The sequence below is a fragment of the Myripristis murdjan genome, chromosome 21, assembly GCF_902150065.1.
Source record: "Myripristis murdjan chromosome 21, fMyrMur1.1, whole genome shotgun sequence".
NCBI lineage: Eukaryota > Metazoa > Chordata > Actinopteri > Holocentriformes > Holocentridae > Myripristis > Myripristis murdjan.
In genome coordinates this window covers 9,926,712-9,948,271 of record NC_044000.1, presented here as the reverse complement: position 1 = coordinate 9,948,271, position 21,560 = coordinate 9,926,712, and the positions used below count along the sequence as shown (strand labels likewise).

Sequence of the window (21,560 nt, the reverse complement as noted above, 5' to 3'; positions counted from 1 at the left end):
TGGAAAAGGTGACCCTTTGTTGTACTGAAGTCTCCTGCTATTAGACATGAGCTAATTTCCTCCAGAGGCTGCCTGACTCACGTTCAAAGCCGAAAAGCCAGAAGCCACCAATGACGCAACCACTTCTGCCAAAGGACATGTCATTCATTTTGGTTTGGAAAAATGAGTGAATATTGTTTGGTGTGTAATTCATTTTATGTGAAAATATTTAAGCATATAAAGAAATAATTCAGTGTGGCATAGTGTATGGTGCAGACTTTAAAACTTACACACACATTCTGTTCAAAACAAAATCATCATAGCCTAAATAATCTTTCACAGAATGGTCTTACTTTTACATAATAATTCCTTGAAAAATAAAAAGTCATGTGTATGTAGACTCAAACCCCAGCTCTGAGTTGCGGGGTGTGATGTTTTATCTCCATCCTCCTGTCTGCGGTTTTGTAATCTGAGAACCAAGTCTGTGGTCAGTCTGAAGCTTTTACCTGTTCCAATTATAAACAGCAGGTGGCAGCCCTGAGCTTCACACAGCAGGTAAGTCAGGTTAGCCAGCCACAGATGGAAGCAGGAAGTTGCAGAAAGTAGCCCTCAACTCCTGATAAGAGATCAGTTTTTTATCGTCTCCAAAAAGTGAGTAGTCTCAACTTAGGGTGGAGTGATAAGATGTCAAATCTGTGCATAAGATTGATTTCTGAATTCAACTTAATTGCACAATCCAGATGCTTGCAAAAGCCCCATGCTTCCCAGCAAAAGCACAAGTGAGTAAATAGATGGCACAAATGCAGTTCCACTGCTAAGGAGTCCTCATGCAACAAGACTACTGGTATGTTTTAACATGCCCGGGTTTTCTGGTGGGAGAGTAACTTTGTGATTTATGTCCCCGGCTGAAAACTTCAGGAGCCTCAGCCCTGCGACACGGAACGAGCAGTGCTCAGTGCAATGCTCCAGAGTGTATGAATCTGTAAAATAGAACAAGCTGTGAAAGTTGCGACTCAGGGAAGCTTCCAAATGCAGTGTGTCATCCTGCAGGCACTGTGTTTGGCCATCTGTTAGACAGACCTGGGTCAGAAGGTAGCTGCAAATAACACTTGGCGTTTGTTTAAACCTTAATGGAGGAGCAGATGGATGGGCTTGACTGCATCAAGACAATTCCAGCAGTGTCACCTAAGCTGTCATTCATAGGAAAGTATGCTAAATTTATTTTATTTTTATTTTTTTTATTTTTTTATTTTTACCCCACTGGACTGACACCATAAAATGCATTTGCATTTTCCATTTCAGCCTGACGGGTACTGGATTTTGGGGCAGATGCCGATACCAATATGAATTTAAAAAAAAAAAAAAAAAAAAAAAAAAAAAAAAAATCTGCTAAATATATTGTCTGATATATACACAAAAACACACAGAAAAACACACATTTTTGCAATGATCCCTCAAATGTGATTATCAAACACATGAATTATGGAAAAGGATCAAGTATTATTTTCAAAATTACCCCAATTACAATTAATTACTGTAACTAGTTGTTCTTCATGCCAGATTAAAATAGATGACATGAAGTTTTCCAAACAGAATGTAAGGCATTTTTTCAAAATAAAATACAATACCACATCCACATAGGCCATCTGGATTACTAACTTGGACCCTGTTCATAGATGGATAGCATGAGAAATATATAGCATGAAAGAGCCTCACTTTGTATAATCCGCCAGACGCACCAGGACTCTTACTTGGAACAAGTTCAAGCTAAAGTCTACAGTGTGTGTACTGCTGAACAAAGATGGGGGGTGGGGGGTGGGTTGATGCTGCCGAGAGAGACTACACGTAATCAAAAGCTCATAGCTAATCATAAAAGTCGCTGCAGTTTGGGTATTACCTGGCATTCACACAAAACAAAATTATCAAACAACTGTAAAAATTACCATTAGTATTACTGTTGTTATTATTATTATTAAATTACCGGTAGTTATTTCTTTATCATGAAAATTCTGACAGACAACAACAGCGTTGGGGAAGTTTCAGAAAACTTCGTCTACTGCCCTTCTGTGACAAACTCTAGCCATCTGGCATGCTGCGCAGGTTAAAGGAAACACACACACGAGGCGGTGTGTGCCAAGTCACTGTGGGAAGTACCGCAATAGAGAACGACCCCTTGACACACAACAGACATCAGACTTTTTTTTTTCTCCCACCGAGCCGCGCTGGCTGTGGAGCTGCTGCTTTTGTCTGTGTGGAAGCTTTTACACAGAGTAGCAATAAAACCTAAAGTCCACTTTCTCACCCACCTTTGTTCTATCAACCTCCATTTGAGGACAGTAAAAACAAAACTGAAATTTCCTGTCTTGAAGGCCAGCGATGTCCCTGGTTCTAACTTGCGGTCACAGCAAAATTAAAACCAGTATTTGCGTTAGTTTTCCATGGCAGCCCAAAAGTGCTTTTCTCTTAATTTCCTGGGACATTTGGAATCAATTTAGCAATAAATCTTGCTTTGGGAAAGAATAAAATCTTACACAGTCTTTAAGACATTTGTGCCTCACAAGCCCACGATTTGTTGTCCCCTATGAAACTTATAAGCAAATAAATATATTTTGGGGTTTGAGTTCCTGTCAGAAAGTCCTCACATTGTCTCTTCAGCTTCAGACATGTGGGATTATCACTTGTTGGAAAATCTCATTCACCTAAGTCAACATAATCTTTACATGAGCTAAACTGTGGGTAAACGCAGTCCCTATTCAGTGCTGAGACATAAAAAACGTCACACCGGGGATGTCTGGCTGAGCTGTCGGCCACAGAGCTGGAAAGTGATTTTTCCTGTTGAGGGTTTGAGAGATTTCAAACGCTGGGTGTTGGGAGAGTTTGAAATTTACTGAGAAAGAAGTGTGGTTTTCAGAGTGGTCTTAAAAACCCCCACCGCAAGGCTGGAGGAGGAGGAGAGGGACGTTCACTTTTTCCCTCCTCTCAGCTAATTCATTGCAGGTTCCATACTTTTCCACAGACGCCGTAAAAGCGGCGTTTAATCGTGACAACGGTGAAAAGGCATGCTGCCTTCTGATGGGGATGGCTTCTGGATTTTCCACTAGTCAGCTAAGAGGGCAGACGGTTTCCTCTCCTGGTTTAAAACATGGAGTCTGGAGCTCTTCAACATGACTCATGCAGCTATTCTGTTAACTCTCATTTTGCAGTGCAAACCAGACATCAGCAAGATAACGATGAACCACAGCGTCCTCTCTTAAGTCATAGCACAAGCCTACGAGAACTCAACAATGAGGAAAAAGCCCGCAAAAACCCATGATGGGATGCTCACAAATGTAATGCATCTGGCAAATGTGAGGAAGCAAAAAAAAGAGGGATAGTTTATGGATTTTCCCTGGCTAATATGGAAATTCTCATAACACACTGTGTTTGGGGAGTAGCTGTTGCAGCCAGAAGTCAAGGGGGTTACAAAATGACCTTATGGAAACAATGAATCATTTAAAACTGGATCTCTCTATTTCCTAAAACAAAAAAGGGATGACCGGCGCCAAAATAAAAGCCCCCATACTGATGGCCACATGGTCATCACATCTTCAGAAAGATAATGCCCACTAGATGAGTTGTTTACGAACTCCATCCACATCTAATTCCCTCCCTCGGAACGGATTCTTCATTGCGCTGAGACCAACTCGCCCCAGCTGACATGTATAATACCTTAAGGAGCGCCGCTTGATTTCTGGGCCAGATGCAGATGAGTTACAGCTGCTGAGGGGTGGCTTTGCGGCAGCTGCGCGTTCCTGCTTTAAAACCAGCAGTGTCGCAGCCAGGCATAAATCTTCCCTCAGTAAATTTAACCTTTGACCCAACCTGTAATTGGTCCGCTGCTAAAGCTTTTCACAATGCAGTTACTTAACAAACATCAGTCAAGGCCTTTGCCAGTTTAACCCAATGAGCTGTAAGGGGTCACAAAAAAAGATGACAGCGTGCTGTTGGCTTACTTGTCAGCACGGTGTTGGGCTTCAAAGTGAATCAACACCCTATGATTATCCCTCACCCTGCCTGCTTTGTTTTAATGACTGACCCAGTTAGGAGTTAACTATCTCAGAAAAAAAAACAATAAAAGGAAGTCGATTTGCATTTCGAGAAAGGCTGTCTGTTGACTATTGGGATGCATCAAGGATAAGCTTGCTGTGCTGACACAGGGGGGGAATCTGAGTGGAGGCTCTAGTTTGAACATGCTCTTCACCTTGGCTTCCACAAACAAAGCGCTGTATCTCCAGGGAGGGGTGGGAGGCTCAGGCCAGGAAAGTTGAAATGAATAAGTAGCTTGCTGATTACATGTCTAGGCTTTTCCATCAACAGGCCCCGTCTCCAATGAGGCTTCCTTTAAAGAAACAACCACAGTCATGAGCTGTTCCCGTCCCATGTTCATCCTTGGGAGGATTGTGGTCATCCTAAATTGCTCCCCCCACACCCCCACCCCCTCCTGCCCCTCAACTCCCCCACCCCCAGTCTCTATCTATTCCGCTGACTGACTCCTAACTTTCTGTCGCCTTCATTTTGAATCATCTCCATCTGGCTCTGTCTAGACTGGAGCTGCTCGGCTGTAATCTAATGTTACAGCTACAGACCGACATGAACACACCCCTAATTGAATTGTGTCAACTTATCAATACCGCCATAATAAGCTTTTCGAGTTTGTTTACATTTAAATTGATTCGATGGTTCATGTCATCTTCAAGCATCGCAGACTGGCATGGCTTTCAAACACCGCAGTTGGCGGAGTGATCCGTTCACAGGCTGTGTAGTCTTTACAACTGTACCGATCAAACAGCTTTTTAGTCATTATGCCATGTGGGTAATGTACTCCACAGCGTGTGTGTGTGTGTGTGTGTGTGTGTGTGTACTCATTATGGATTTACAAAAAAACAACAGATGCTATGCTCCAAAATAAATGTTTCTCCTTTAATTGGGTATTTAGAAAGCACTTGAAGCACTTCTGCCGTCTGTTATAATGAAACTGTGAGCAGCTAATCAGTGAATGACATTTATTACAAAACTGCATGGAAAAAACATCAGCGTGGGCTTTTCCTGTGCTGACCTTTAGATCACACCGGGGTCAGGGTCAAAGATCCAAACAAGGGCTAGATTTTTTTCCTGATTGGCCATGAAATGGGTTTAGAATAATCTACATGGAAAACAGGAGAATGCACAAGATCTATCAAACAAATGTAATACTGAAAATGTGTTTTTGTCTGTATGATATTTGTTTGTTTTGTCAGGGTCTCTGGTGCTGTTTTGCAGTGTGGTTTTATGTGCAATTGTTTGGTTTACCCTGCCACCACACACGTTCTACATGCCTTGTTTTTTTTCTTTTTCTTTTTCTTTTTCTTATTTTTGCATTCCTCTTATTTTTCATTACTCAGCAACCACACTGGTTCTTCGTGTATCTTTTTTTCTTTGCCGTTTTGTTTCATCTCAGATAAATTGCAGACTTCTGGCTATAAAAGTCAGTGATGTTTAGTAAATAGCATATTCATGCTATCATAACACACTTGGCGCATAAACACTACAGGGAATAAGCAAACATCAAAGCGAGTCATCCGTCTTCATTTTACAGTCTCTCAATCTTGAGCAGCTGAACCTAACATTCTCATGGCTTTCAGCAGCTTCACCTCTGTCAAAAGTTGCCTTTAAATGGCACATTTTGCACATTGAAGCCAATTATTATTGCTACTCCAAAACAGGACATCGGTGACTTAGGCTCAAACTGCAATACTATGAATAAAACTGACATGTGCTGCAGTCCAGTACCAAGAGGGTAAAGCTACACTTTGCTGCCATGCGCTTCATTTTGTCACTGCTAATCAAGAACAAATATGCAAATCATTATTTCACTGACATAATTATATGACAGTTTTAATAGATCCAGAGAATCAATAAGCACTGCTTTGCGGTCATGAAAGCGGTAAGCAAGAAACATAAATATAGTGATAATGAAATTTATCTCAGGACTATTTGTTTAGACTTTGGTGTGAAAAAATAACTGTAGGTACAAGGACAAGGTGTCAGAAATGACCATTCAGCTGTCCCGAGTGGAGCTGTCTTATGTGAAACTGTATCTTACACCGAGCCCTGGCCAACACTCCCAACATGTGGTTCTCATATCCTCTCAGGTTGGATCCAGCACACACTGATCAAACAAAGCAAAACATGATGACACACTTTACCAAATGTGAACAGTGTGCTGCACCACCTGCGCTCCAACTTTCCTTTGTGAAATTCACAACCCGTCACCTCATGAACAAAAAAAAAAAAAAAAAAAAACACTACAAGGTGTACCTGCACTCAAGGTACAACTAGTAAACCACTCGTGCAAAGACCCATTTTCTGCATTTTGATTTAGTTTAACTAGAAAACTGTGTTCATGCACACAAACAAAAGAACTGCACTGGCAATATTTCCTGTTTGCTTGATTTTACAGTCACGGTGAACATGATATGCTGCAAAACCTTTTTTTTTTTTTTTCCTCACTGCAGCCTGGCAGAATATACTCTGGGTTCTGTGTATGTAATTACAAAAAAAGATTGCATGAGATTACTTGAATATAATCCCATCTTTTATAAAGTGACATGCTGTCTCTCAACAGTCATTTAAAGGGGAAAATAAAAACGCACTCTTGCTCATGGTGCAATTTCCTGGCAGCCGAGGATGCATTTACATAGTTTTAAATGACAGATGTTTAAAATCTGTGCATATCAGCATCAATTTAAAGCACAGCCCCCCATTTCCATGCACAAGAGGCCTGTCTGTGCAAAAAAACAGGTATGAAGCAAAGGAAAAGGGGTGACGTCAAACATTCCAGTTTACCGGAGCAGAGCATTAACATATACAAGGGGCCGCAGCGTCCTGGTGTTTTACATCAGCTAAGCACATAGCCAGATGGGAAAGAATAAACTGCACACAGAGGAAGCCGGGGGGAAAGTTGATTCGAGCATAATATGCGCTTGCCCTGCGACTGCAACACACGCACAGAGGAATACCATGACGGCTAACATTTTGTGTTTCTCAGGAAAACAGCGGTGAGGTTTAATATTTGCTGTGCACGATACAGATAAAATGAGAAGTGACAAGAGAGAACATGGTAGCCTAAAGCAAGATAGATATACCCCGAGTGAAACGGTACAAGTATTATTGTGTTTGTACTTGTCCTCTCACTTCACGTCTTCAGCATTACTGGCCTCGTTCCAAAGGCTTTCCAGCGCAATAACCTCAGCTAAACCTCACCCCTTGTTTATCCGCTTCCGAAATGCATTTCCTCAGGCCATCACCTGTCTCTTTGAAGCAAATGGTGTCGATTATGCATAAATTCCGATTAAAAGTCCAAATTCCTGCTGAATTCTGCTGCTTTAAAATGAATGAAGCTGATGAATGCGAGCAAAGACTACAAGGTGAGGACTCTCTCTCGGTCTTGTAGCCACAAGTCTAGCACCGGTCGTGCCAACATGACAGATGGGAGCTGATCAAGCCGATAGCATGTTAGGCTGATGAATTGGTAACTTACTTCAGCTCTGTTGTGACATGCACCCTTCATGCGCTCGTTTCATTGTGCACCACGATAACTCTCTGCGCTGTGAATGCACCCAATGATCTGAGCCTGGAGGTTTTTGGTCATCAGAAAAGCACAAGTACAAATGTATGTGCGTTATATGTGATGTGTGGGAGGGTCTGCACAGGGTGGGGTGGGGGGGGTGCTAAGATTTAATGCTGCCCTTTAGTTCATGCCACAACGCTCACCAACTCTGATTAGTCTGATTATTGTACAGCAAGCCTCCTTCTTCACATTGTTTTTATTATCTATTTTATTATTCCATACGTTTCCTTGCTCGTCTGTAACTTTAAAACCGCTCAACCGACACATACCGCTCATGCACTGATCATGCAGAATTATGCACATTATGTGTAATTATGTGAAGTCTACATGAATTTGCAATTACATGAAACTACTTTTTTGTGACCTTTTCCCTCCCACATTTTTTATGCAGAATTCTTTGTAGATTCATGCAGTCATTTTGTTTATTTACACCCCTTGTACCTTTTGAGATATTAAAGTTAAATAATACACATATGTGGACACACAATTACTTCCAAGACTTCCATTGTGTTTACAAGTCAGCCACTGTGTACAGTGGGAACTCCATTCAAATTTGTAAATACTCAGTATGGCATGCTGATCAACCATGCATACTCTTATAATGATAAGCACATAAATTATTCAATTTTTAATTCTAATGCTGGATATTAGTCACAATGGTGCAAAATGTTAAAGGAAAGAAAACATGGTCTGCCTTGTTGAGCATATTGGCTGCACCTCACAGCAGTGCTGAACACATCTGTATGCCCTTTTAAGTGCAGACCGAAGTGCTGGCACAGATATGTGTATATGTTTTGCCATCTCTCTCTCTCTCTCCCTGTCTCTGTCTCTCTCTGCCCTTTACTTTGATGGTGTGAATACAGAAGACATTTATAGATCTGTCAGGGTTACAGCGGCTAAATTCATGTAAGTCCTTGTTGATCTATTCGTCATTGCAGTTTGAAAGAAATTCTGCATCTCCAAACTAATATAACAGCAACATAAAGCTCAGTGCAGTATATAACAGAACAAAATGCTGTTCAGAAAGTTCAACCCACATCAACGAAATGAATTGCAACAGATGAAGTGCAACAGAATACACAATCCAAAAATATACCTCTGCCCTGTGCCTATACTATGACTATGTGCTCATGCCATATGTGCTCATGCCACCAGGAATCTTGGGCCCCATGGAAAAAAATAAATAAATAAAAAATCAGATATATATATACACACACACACACACACACACACACATATATATATATATATATAGATATAGATATAGATATATACTCGATGATGGTTTAATAATTTTATATTAGTTTTTACATATTTTTTGCAGCCCCTGTCAGGCAAGGGCCCTTGGAATTGTCCTAACTTTTCCCCCATATACAGCGCCCCTGCTTTGAAGTGAACAATTTCCATTCTAAAACAACTTTAAGATGGGTCAAAATGAAAGATGAAATACACACGCATGACTGTTATCAGGACTTGTTTAGGGAGGCAGCCTATTAGCTGTGAGGTGCAACCTCTAAAGCAAATCAGATTTACTGCCACAACATTGATGTCACCCCTCTGCTACAGCAGCTATTAGATGCAACCATCACTCTGATACCAAATGGCAGCCAGAGGCTTCTTTTTAAATCCTTCCTTTTCCTCTGCATGTGTTTTACTGTATCCCTGTCAATCTCTCCAATCTCCGCATCCTTATCCCTGAGTAAGTGCTCTCTCTCTCTCTCTCCCTTTGGACTTTTCTTCCATCCCCCTTTCTCTTTCCCTCTCTTTCTCTCTCTTCTCTCTCCATCTCTTTCTCTCTCTCATCTTGGCAATTCAACACTAACTCTTTCCACTTGTGCAAGTCGCGCTTTATCTGTTTCTCTCGCTCTTGATCTTTTTCTCTCCATCGTTCCAAACCCATAGTAACTCTTTCCGCTTATGTGTGTATTTCTTGTTGTTTCTCTCTCCCTTGCTCTTTCTCTGGCTCCATGTCTGTGATTACTCTACAAGCTTGGAGACCTGGTGCAGCTGCTAGGCCATGCCACCAAGCAGCAGAGTTTGCATCACGTGCACAGCCACTCAGGCAAAGCACAGGATGTGTGCCATAAATATTTACATCTTAAACTGGACTGCATATCGTGAAGCCTGACACCACGCACACTGCCATTAGAGTTGAAGATCTGACTGAAGTTTTTTATCCAGAATGACTGCAGCAACAGAATACCATGATTGGCAACATTATATGCAATCAGCACTGGTATACACAAATCCAATGTCCCAGCTCACGAGATCATTAATGAGAAAGACTGACTGTTGTCTCATGCAAAAGATTGCATCATTATCCAAAACAGTGAACAAATATCCTTGTTTGAAATCCATGTGATTGTATTTGGAGTGCTACAGATGTACTAACGGGGTATCATCCAAAAACATCAGAGCAAAGCCAATGCAGTATTTTACCAGAGCTTCTTGGAAGTAGGAGCAGATCCTGTTGAAGAAAAGCGCTGTCTGAGCTAAGGCCAAAAACTTCTCAAAATAATCCAGATATGTTTTATTTGGCATTTTTTCCTGTTCCAGTACCATCTCAGAAATGGAAACAATGACCTCATCACAGGTGAGCTACTTACATCACCTGCACCCCAACTGGGCCTATTCTAGTTTTCTCAGATGCTGCTCGGAGACATTGATCATTGCTTTGCTTGGTCAAAGCCCAGCTGCTAAAGCTATCAACTGCTGGGCTCTTAAATCTGCTAAGCTTAACTAATATGTGAATGTATAATGTAAATGTACAATAACTTGGGCTAATGTACTGTCCATCTACAGATATAAACCATCGCAAATTCATTTGTTACAGAGGACTCCTCATTTACAGTGCAAAAGTACAAGGGCTTCACTAACTTATGCTATTACTAAGATAGCTCTGGCTAATACTGACTGGATAAGTGAGTGTGAGGATGTGCCCAAAGGGGAAACTGATGGTGGGGCCCCCTTCCCTGCGGTGACATCACTCTAACTGAGGCCCCGAGGGCCTTAAAGGATTCGTCACTTTCTCTTTACTGCTGAATGGAGCCCTTGAAGTTTACAGCGTCCTACATTTTTGTCAGTGCTGGAGACAGACACAGACAGAGAGGTGATGGGGTCAAAAGGACAGTCCCAACGCACTTTTCCACATTTAGAGCTTGCTACAGGTTTCTGTGGTCTGGAAAAGTCTTTTCTAATATCTGATATGGTTATAAATCCATGAATAAATGCATGATCGGAATTAAAGCTACGCCAGTCAACTCTGCACATCATAAAGTTAAAACAGATGCAAAAAGCAACCCTTAGACCGTCACTATCCAAAAATCAATGTAATATGAAAGCAATAAACTTGCACAGCACAGTCATATTTACCAACAGCTGGTCTGTGAGTTTTAACGCCTCTCACCCAAGTTTTGAGTTGACTGAAGTTTTCATTCTTCACCACCAGTGGGTGGAGCTTTGCTGCCTATGCAAATACCCAAAACATGTCAACTGGGCAAATCTACAGTAAGGTGTCAGTGATGATAAATAATTATTTGAACAACCTGCGTTATATGTATTGTACCGCTCTTGCTACTGGTAAAAAACAAAACAAAACAAACAAACAAACAAACAAACAAACAAACAAAAAAAGGCGTAAAAAGTGAAGAATTCTAAATAAATAAATATGACACGTGAATACAAGTGAAACAGTCACATACAGTTAAGAGGGTCATCTGATGAAATACATAAATGCCAAATTACTTAATAGAGTTTCATACTTTTGGAGGAGATTCAGCCCTAATTCAATTCAATTCCAGACATCTAATTATGTGTGCATGCTCTCTCTCTCTCTCTCTCTCTCTCTCTCTCTCTCTTTCTCTCTCTCCCTCTCTCTCTGTCTCTCTCTCTCTCATACAGAAACACACACACACAAGCATGTTGTACACTCTCATAGTGACGTGTAGTTCTGTGAAGAGCAGAACATTTCAGCTCTTGTCATTATGATGTTTTGATGGTAAACAACATGAAACAGTCAATGCGAAACTACTTTTCTACTGCCTCAGAAAGGAGGAGCAGAACATTCTGTTTATATGTCACTTGTAAAAAAGAAAAAAAAAAAAAATCTCATCCATGATGTGCACTAACCAGTGTGTGTGTATAGCACTTCTCCATTCCAGATTGTGCTCTTGCATCATCTTCCCTGCCAAGTGCAGGATTATTTCTTGGCAGGTTTGCTGTGGTTTGTTTGCTGAAACCCCTCCCTTCTATCAGTAACAGTTGCATACTTTTTTCAACATGTCATCAACAGCTGTGGGAGCATGAAAAAATGTCTTCCCAAAAGGCAGATCCTGACCAGACGAAAGGCTATAACCTTAATTAGAAGCAAGCATTGTGTTCTGTTTTAAAGAGCCAGTCAACTCAAATCACAACTGACCTCATTTCAAGGATAAACACCTACGTGTGTTAAAAACCATCTCATTATGCCCGCTGTCTTCTTACTAACTTAGTTGCTAACAAACATGCAGGCTTTTTCTGAGGTTGAAGTGATTCTCAGTTTTAGAGCAAAGAGAATCTAGCACTGCAGAGTGAGATCTTTGGTGGACACTGTAGCATTACTTTTTGCTTGCTATTGTTTTCTCCACTATAATGAGCGGTCAATGCATTAGATACTGTGGCATGTCTGTAGTACTGACACTGCAAATCGGTAATAACAGAACTTGCCTTATTGCATGATCCAATAGAGAAAACAAGTCAGAGACAGAGGACAGCCCTGACATATACCATAAGAGAGTGTAAAATTTTACTTTTTTTGTCAGATAAAAAAAAAAAGTAGCTCTAAATCATGCTTTCCCAAGTCACTCCCACTTTTCAATTTCTTTTGTACAACCTGTTGCCAAGACACAGGCATCACTGATTACACCTTTAAATAGGGAGTCAAAACTAATATTGTTGTGTCTGTCTAAGGTTTGACCCAAAAATCATTGTGCACGCTGAGAGGAACAACCCAGAGCCCAAACACATGTTCACCCAGAGGAAATTCCACTTTGACACAACTTCCTGTGCTGGAGATATTCCAGTCTGTTGGGATGTGCAGGGGAGTAGAGACACAGAGAGAAAGAGAGAGAGAGAAATTCTTGCCCTTGATGACATGTGCCATACAGAGCTGTGGGTACCCCACCACCACTGCTTCCAGATCCTCCCACTACGCACTGTTGTTTCTCCATCTATCTCTCATTACAGATCCCCACTCTTATCCCCTCTGAACTCGTTCTCCTCCTCTTTTTCAGCCCTCTTTTCCTCCCTTCCAGCTCCACAACATCTCTTATCTCTCCCTGCACTCTTCTCCCTGCTTCAACCCCCCTCTCCTAAACAACCGGCCCGCAAGAGCTGATGACTAAAACGGAATGGAATATAAGATTATGATGAAATCAGCTCCTGTCCTCTTCTCTACTTTTCAAAGCTATTCCCCTAAACTACCAGGCCACATCAGTGGATGGCTTAGGAGCTGGAGGGAGTATGGGATTAAGATGAATTGAAGCCACAAAAGCTGTACTTAGTGGTCTAATTTAGCCTGCATAAACACAAGCTGGAATAATGACGTGGGCGATGATCCACAATAAAGTTCAAGCTGTGTTAACCTGAGACTTTTGTTTACTTGATTAAGTGAAGCCCAAGCAGAAGATGTAAATAGTTGTTTTTTTTTTTTTCCTGTGTTCCTCTCACAAGGAGGTCGCTGTTTCTTGAGGAAAATTTGTGTACCTTTGCTTTCAATCCCAAAAGTATATAGTATAGTATATAGTTTAGTATATAATTTATTTTATGTGGGAATCATTTTCAAGTCGTGGAGTGTAAACAATCTTTGAAAAATTTGGATGTGTCAATCTTCACGTTGAGATGTCTTTAACTTTCAGAGAGTTTTCCACAGTATAACAATGAAAATAGAAAATTCAAATGGTAGGAAAAATTGGTGTGGTGTTATTTGGAAAATCTACTTTGAAATTGAAGGTTAACGTTGCGATTTTATTTTATTTTAACAAACTTCATCTCCCTTAGGCCCTGCACTACAGTGGCAATTTATCCATTTGGTGAAATCATCTATGCTAAATGGCAGCCATGAGTCACTGACTACAAGCAGACATTTCCACATCCCATCGGTCTGGCTTTCTGTAAGAAGTGTTTGTTCGGGAATACTGACTGGACATTGCAGCCAGTGGGTAACGGACAGCACAGACACATATTGTGTTGAATGAATGCACTCTTCTCTCTGCTGAATAATTTATTTCCACACTAGACATGTTCAGGTCCCTCACACAGAAACCTGAGCAATGCCTATGCAACAAACAGTGAACCAATGAGGAGGGGGCTTCTAAATTCTTGGAATTTCTTGTGTCATGTCTTGACATTTTTATCACTGACCTGCTTGTGCCTTTCTCACATAGTCCAAGTTATTCTTACTACAACAAAAAAAAAATACTTTTTAAATGCACATGTGAGATTCTATCATTCTCTTTACCCACACAAAGCTACGTCAGCTTATTTCTCACAGCTTGACAAAGTTTGAGCCAAAACTGTTCTCTTCAACACTTTCGATTCACTCTATAATTCACCGCCCTCAAAACTTGACTCTGCTCCCAACAGATACATGTATCTGTTGTGCAGGCGATATGAATTTAATTGTGAGGGACATTTCAAGAAGCGTCATACTCTCTACTAAGATCTGGCAGCGTTGCACAGTAAAGACTCCAGCACTGTGTGTTGGAACTTGCGCTGTAAAAAAAAAAAAAAAAAAAAAAAAACTAACATTTTTCTTTTGCACATGAGTTTCTTGGAGAAATTCCATGTTTGTACTATGGAGAGTAATTCTACTCTGGTGAACCTGATACATTTTGCCTGGATTCTCTTTTGCCCAAATACTGCAATTCAAGTAATTCTGAATACAACGATCAAACACATAACAGCACAATCCAAGTCTTGACAATCGTCCAAGGAATTCCAAATGAAGTCCAAGTCAGTCAAGGCATCCATCATGCACAACCAACACATGGTAACAGAACATCATTCAAGAGTCCCTGTTTCATCTGTGTTTCTGGTGAAAACCCCTGATTCAGCGCTCCTCAGCTAAGTGATCATGTCTCTCATCATTTGTGCAATAACCTTATTAATTATTGAATATTTTACAAACAGCATTAAACAACAAAATAATCATCTTGGCTCTGTACTGCTCATGCTCCATGAGAGCAGGACCACCTGGAGTCAAAGCGACCCCAAAGGCATTTTGACGTACTTATACAAGGCATTTCCCCATTAAATCAATCACCTGTCCAACACGTTGTTAAGAGCTAAACATATCTTAGGCCACATTGTTGCCCCTTGTCACCCACCAACACCCATGTAGTTCCACTTGTTTCACACTCTGCAGCTATAATATACACAACCTCACTACAGCTTAGAATTTAGGTTGGACCACAACCTGCAATTATGGCTGACAGTCACCATTTTGTGGCATTTAAACAAGTAAGCCTGGTGTTTGAGAATCTGTCAAAGGATACTGTCAAATTTTAACAGGTACTTTACAGCTTTATGGAGCCTTCAAAAAGTTACAGCTGATTGATGTTGTCTTTACGGATGAGTAAGATCGTGTCCAGTTTAAAGCATTCTAGCACTGTAGGTTAGCCCTTTCTGAGCCTTAACCCTGGTTCATACATTCATTCCCTCATTACAATGATGATAATTGACTGCAAGACCCCTATTTATTTAATTATAAAATTCACCTGAGAGCAGCTTTAACTTAACTCTGCTGAATCATTACCTGGCCTAAAGCTTTTCACCAGAGACAGAGAGGTACCCAGGTGGGACATAACGTCTCATGAAATTGGAGGATTTAAAGCAATTACACCGGCCTTTGAAAGAGTTAACAGGGGGGAGACAGAGAACATGCTCAGAGGGAGCACTGCATTACAGTAAGACCTGCCAGCCTACAGTGGATAAACTCCAGAGGGCAAAAGTCCTCCAGATCTCCTGAAAAACCAAAACCAGCTGTATCAACACCTCCAAACTGTACAGGCACACTAAAAAGTATCTTGCACTACCAGAAAGGTCATATTCAGGGTGGACAATATTACTTTTTAATTGATGACACAGATACCGTGTGCTTAATTAAGTGCTGGCCAAAAAGAAATAATCACCACTGTCATGAAGAATAAATTCTTAGAGAATTAGACACCATTAAAGTAAAATTATTGAAGTCGAATGCTTCTACTTATTTTATTTTTTTTAGTGTGGTCTAGAATAACCAACGTACATGTAAGTAATAATATTGGTACTTCCACAATCAGAAAATATCAAGAACAACATATAATGATCAGTATATTCATGGCACTAATATGTGCTTGGGACATTCTGTCCATTCTGTGTTGAGGATTTTGAAGTGAAGAACATTGTCCTGTCCTGAGGGCTTCCAACATGGACAGGCTGAGTGGATCACAGAGCAGATTTGCAAGCAAGTGCCAATCAAGGACCAGGAAACCTGTCAGGAAGAGTCCTAATTGCATGGTGTCCAAGCAAATAGTTGCTTTAAATGGAAACTGTGGAGGTGAGTAGTGTGAGGACAGTGGAGATATGATATTCCCACAGGTCGTGTAGGTAAGCCACGGGCCAATAAGCTGCACATCTTTCCATGCTTAGGTCTCCTTAAAGCAATGGTGACATGCTGTGCCTTACATCAGCCATTTAACTTCCTCTCCTTCCAGCTACCTCCAAAGCTAAGCCTCGTTTTAATATTCTCCAAATACTGCCAAAGTGACTATTTCAACATCTGGAAGTCATCCCCCCACCCCAAGCCTCCATTTGCTGACTGCAATAATTTGGTTTATAAGTAGTTCCCATGGAGCCGTCCTCGCGGGCACAGGCTGCATTAAAAACCTATCAGCTCCATCGTCTGTGCCATCAAGTCATCCCAGGTTCACTGCCGTAGGCTATCAAGTCAGAAAACTGATAACACTTTGTGTTTCTGGTTGGACTCTCTCAAAGGTGTAACTCAAGACAATGTACAATCTGGTGAGGTTTTCCCCCCCAAGTTTAGAAGAAAAGAGGCGTGTAATCAAGTCATAGCTCAAAAATGCAGCATGTGTTTCTAATCAGAGCCGTCTGTGGACCTGGTTGAATTCACATGTTTGGACATTTCAGCTTTGGTAGAAAACAGCCCATTTGTTGCGATGTCAGTGATGTGGCAACAACAACTGGAACCAATTTGGGAGCCAGAGTGACCTCATGTAGATTTGTTGACTTAGTATACCAAATTTTTGTTTGCTGGTCGCGTGTTGCCTGTGAGAAAGGGGGGGGGGGGAAACGTCTCAGCCTGACTCTGGTTTTGGTCGTGAGGAATATCAAATCTGGTGATGAGCAAAATGTTTCTCTGTGAAACCAATAGTTTACTTAACTTTGTTAACAAAGACTAAAATGCCCCAACTTTGAGTGTTAAGTGTCTTTGATGTGCAGGGCTAAGTGGCAACTTTGAAGATGTTTTACAGCTATGTCAGCGCCTGGGAGGGGTTATGTTCAAACACATGCGCGCGCACAAACACACACACACACACACACACACACAGAGGCATTATATCGCAGGCTGAACCACTGGGCATAGACTCCTGTTTTTTGTTACTAGAGTCAGTGATCTATTGCCAGTTTTTTTCTTCATGTTCAGAAACCTAAACCTTAGCTCCTTCCAAAACAAATGATCCTTTTTGGTCCATTGAGCAGTTTACTACCTTTACCTGGAAATCTCTGCTGGCTGTGGCTAACATAAATTGTAAGCTGAACGCCAGCTCCTTGTTTCTCATCTGCCAACTTGAACCCCTTTTGCAAGCAAACTTTCCACACATGTGCGCGCATATGACATTCATTCAAAACTGTATAACTGTATTAAGCAAAAGTTTCAACATTTGTACTAAACATGTTTCCAGTCATCAAAGCACCATGCACGACTGTGCAAATTCCATCCAAGTCTGGCCTCTCGCAAATCTTGCCAGTAACCTCGCTGCCCTCACCACAAATTTTTGCTGACGTTTTTTATTTTACAGAATAGATAAATATTATCATTATATTGTACGTTTTCTGAGACAGCGTGTCTGCTTGCAATTATGTAGTTTCGTCAACATCCAACCACACTCAATTTGAAGTCACAATTTTCCATATAAAAGTTCAAATTAAATGAAGTAACACTGGTAATTGCAGTCCTAGGCAGATGGAATAGCCCCCTACTTGTTACAGTTCCAAATCAAAGTACTTTAAGTTTCATCTCAAATTTTGGGAAAAAGATTGCTTTGGATTTTCAGAATAAGACACTGAATTGTTGTGTGTGTGTCATGTTCTTCTGCTGCCCCTGACAGCTGGTTAGCATCTTCTCCAAATGTCTAAATGTTTTGTTTTTTTCAATCAGGCAGCTGGGTTATGAGTAAATAGTTGCAATCTTGCAATGTCGATTGCCAGACAACGTTTGAAGTGCACATTAAAAACCATTCCATAATACAGTACGTGCTTGCTGTGCGGAACAGACTTGATAGCCCTCTCACACTCTCACATACACAAAGCACATTGTCTCAAAAGCACTGGTGAACCAAATTTTCCCTTACTCTACAAAAAAAAAAAAAAAAAAAAAAAAAAAAAACATCAACTTTCCACTGATTTTATTTGGCTGAAGTGCAATCTCCTCACCGACCACTATTCCATGGAAATGGGTCTGCAGGATCACTGTACTGTTTCACATGAACAAATATGGACAGAGGCAGGCTTCCCAACAAGGGTGGAGGAGCTAATTAAAACAGAGCCTGCTGGAGCTTTAAACCCACTCTGAAAAACATAAACTAACTCAAAACCTCTTTCCTTGTCGAAATCATAACATCAGGATGCTATGGAACTTGGAAAAGCTGTGTTTCATGGCTGGGGTAAAGTATACCTTATCAACCATAGTCAATGCCCATGTAATTCAAAGAATTCAAAGTGAAGCTACATAAGTATACAGCTACATTTGTCAGAGAGCAGCATCAGTATTAGTGTTGATTTTTTTCTTCATTGTCATTAATATGGCTACACAAAAGACATGCTTGTGCCCTTTGCTGCACTCACCACAGGGTGGCGCTCTCTTGATTGCCACACTCCTGCACCATTACTGCTCTATGGGAAATCCAACCGAGGGAGAAAAGCTTACTTGTATTTGTTAATGACAGAGTGAAAGAAAAACAGGCAAATTGCAGCCTAAAAATAACAGACAATCCAGGCTGTGCTCTATGTCCTGACTCCATACCCCATTAGGGACCCCTAAAATGACCGTCCCAGTGCTCCTAACCTGCACTCAGCTTGTAGCTCATGACATCATATGTAGAAATAACACTGCCCCCATGACATCACAACACTAGTAAAAAAAAAAAAAAAAAAAAAAAAATGGGGGGAAACACAGGCCCACTAAAAAAAGAACTCAGGTGTTGTCGCTCTGGGCGTTTCCAGCTTAAGACATCAACAACACAGTTTCAGTGACTCAGAGAATCCAACAGCATCTCTCCGTCTCGTGTCTCCTCACATCTGCCCCGAATTAACATGCAGACCATGTTCCCTCAAAGGCACACAAGCCCTGCTGTTGAAATACTTTCCGCAGATGTACAATGCGGTCGAGGGGGGGAAGAAAATGGATGGTGGCAACACTTAATGAAAATTACAGTATGGTGGAGAGGTGCAGCGGCAACACAAGCTGCGAAGGTGCTCCTTTCCCTCCTGTGCACATTTTCGGTGCCTGAGGGTGACATCACTGGCAATCAGTGACAGATGTGCACGGTACTGTTTCTTGACTTGTGGGGCTTGTTTGCCAATTGAACTTAATCCACACTCAAGGCTAGTCTCATCCCTTTTTAAATCTTACCTAAGCTGGAAGCGAGTCTTCAATGACTAACTAAGGTTCGTCTCTCAGTCACTGCAATCAGAAATCTATTTTACATGTTCCATGCAGTCATTATGTTGTCAGCTGCTATCCATTAGAAAACAGGGGAGATCTTAACAAGGTAAAAGAACACATCAACTTGTCATGTACGGAGAGAATTCACGCTGGTATGACAAATCCAACAGCAAAAAATAAAGGAACAAAGCAGAATCTGATTGTCTAGTTCATCTAAAATAACTTTTCCCTCAGTCAAAACCACAATTACAAGAGTTGCCACAGTTAATATTAATTTAACTCCAACAACTATGCCCAACTCCTACACGTGAGGCATACACAAGCACAAGCAGAAGTCCAACAAGCTAAAGTTCAGTCAGCCAATTTGACACATTATACTCAACAGCAATTAGGTGTGAAAATAAACAGCAGCGGGGTTTACTTACCACTGTTCCCGTCTTGACATTTGACAATCAAAACCTGAGCTACCGAGACCACCAGAAATAGGAAAGTCCTTAAATGCACAAAGCTCATCATGTCTATGAGAAAGACATGAGCCTTCCTTGTGTGCAAAGCAGGGGGAAAAGGGATGAAAAGAAAAAAAAAATGTTCAGGTTATCACTGCACCACCATGAAGACAAGAGCGCCTCTCCTTGTAAGCAGCAAGCAGACCCAGCCCAGACTGCGTGAGTGCTTTTTTGTGTAGTTACAGCTTTAAATGAGAAGAATGCTGGCGAGCCTAATTTTCCTCCCCCTTTTGTCAGCCCTCTCCCATAACCATCCTCTCACAGGCTTTTGTGGCTGTGGGAGAACTACACCCATGTTCACAAGTTCTCATACTTTCCAGTGATTCTTTTCGCCTCTTTGGTTATCTCAAAACTTAATGACATTAAATTTAGGTCAGCACACAAGATGACAGGCAACAAACAAGGAGAAATGACTTTGTTTTAACCTGTCACTGTTTTTTCTTTTCTTCAGGAGTGGCTGCTAAGCAAGATCATAAAAGTGCTGTTTTATTGCAGTCTCTGGGGCACCAAACATAGCAGGGAGCTGAGAATCCCTTTTTATTGGGCAATCAAAGTAAGAATAGAGTTTATAACTCATTGTCTCTTGATGAGAAGCTTGAGACATGCAACACCTGAAATAATGCCAAATAAGAATGATTGCTTGTTTACTGTTATTTGCTAAGAGTAAGCCATGACCTTTTCTTTCTGTAGGACAATCCTGAGAAATAAATGTGCATCAGTAAAGAGAAGAAAGGCAAATTGTGACTGTGGGACAGTCACTGTGGGTGGTCATGACTGTAGGTGGTCATGATAGGGAATCCTGGGTGTAAATTTAGAGAGATATCTGAGGTCAACACCTCTTGCCTTATGGCTTGGACATGGAATCTGCTTAAAATGCCAGAGCCAGTTTCACGTCTTGTGAGAGCTTAATACTTAAGATTAAGCACCTAATTTGACCCAACCTCTGTCAAAGGAGGACACATGGAATAAGACATTTCTTTTCGCCCACAAGAGATGGAGTAATCTGTAGTAGTTCAGTTCGGTAAGTCACTGAAACAGCTCACAAAGAAGTCATTGATTCATCTGCAGGAAATTATAGATGCAAGGGAGAAAAGCAACAAGGGTTCTCCAAGGAGCAATGTTTCAGTGCAGTTGTGGTGAATCTTGATTAAAAGCAATAGGCTCTGTGGACCATCACTATGATATTACCAGCAGCTGACATTAATGCTGGTTGGATTGTGGGAAATAAAGCACGGGGATGTGCTGCAGTGTCCAAATTCCTTCCATGATTAGACACAAAACTTTAATAAAGGCATCATAAAAGATATCCTTTACCTCCACATTAGGTGACGTGTCTCATTGGTTACTTTTTTTTAAATGGAAATTTTGCGTCGTTCTTGGTGATCATTCAGGTGTATTTACCTGGAGACCCACAGTGTACCCATAACCAGCATATATGAAGTGACCAGGGTTGTCCAAGCACTTTTTCCACCTGTAAATTATAAGTTTCTTCTCACCTCTG

The 21,560-nt window shown here is 41.1% G+C and overlaps 1 protein-coding gene across 2 annotated transcripts in view; it reads right to left on the bottom strand.

The window, feature by feature from the left end:
- col5a2a (collagen, type V, alpha 2a) overlaps positions 1-20,214 on the bottom strand; it is a 44,251-nt gene extending 24,037 nt beyond the window's left edge. For both annotated transcript variants that reach the window (XM_030080993.1, XM_030080994.1), the window contains exon 1: positions 19,979-20,214. In XM_030080993.1, coding sequence (XP_029936853.1) covers positions 19,979-20,069 — 91 coding nt within the window. In that variant the 5' untranslated portion in view covers positions 20,070-20,214. The remainder of the gene's footprint in view (positions 1-19,978) is intronic.
- Between the last annotated feature and the right edge of the window lie 1,346 nt (positions 20,215-21,560).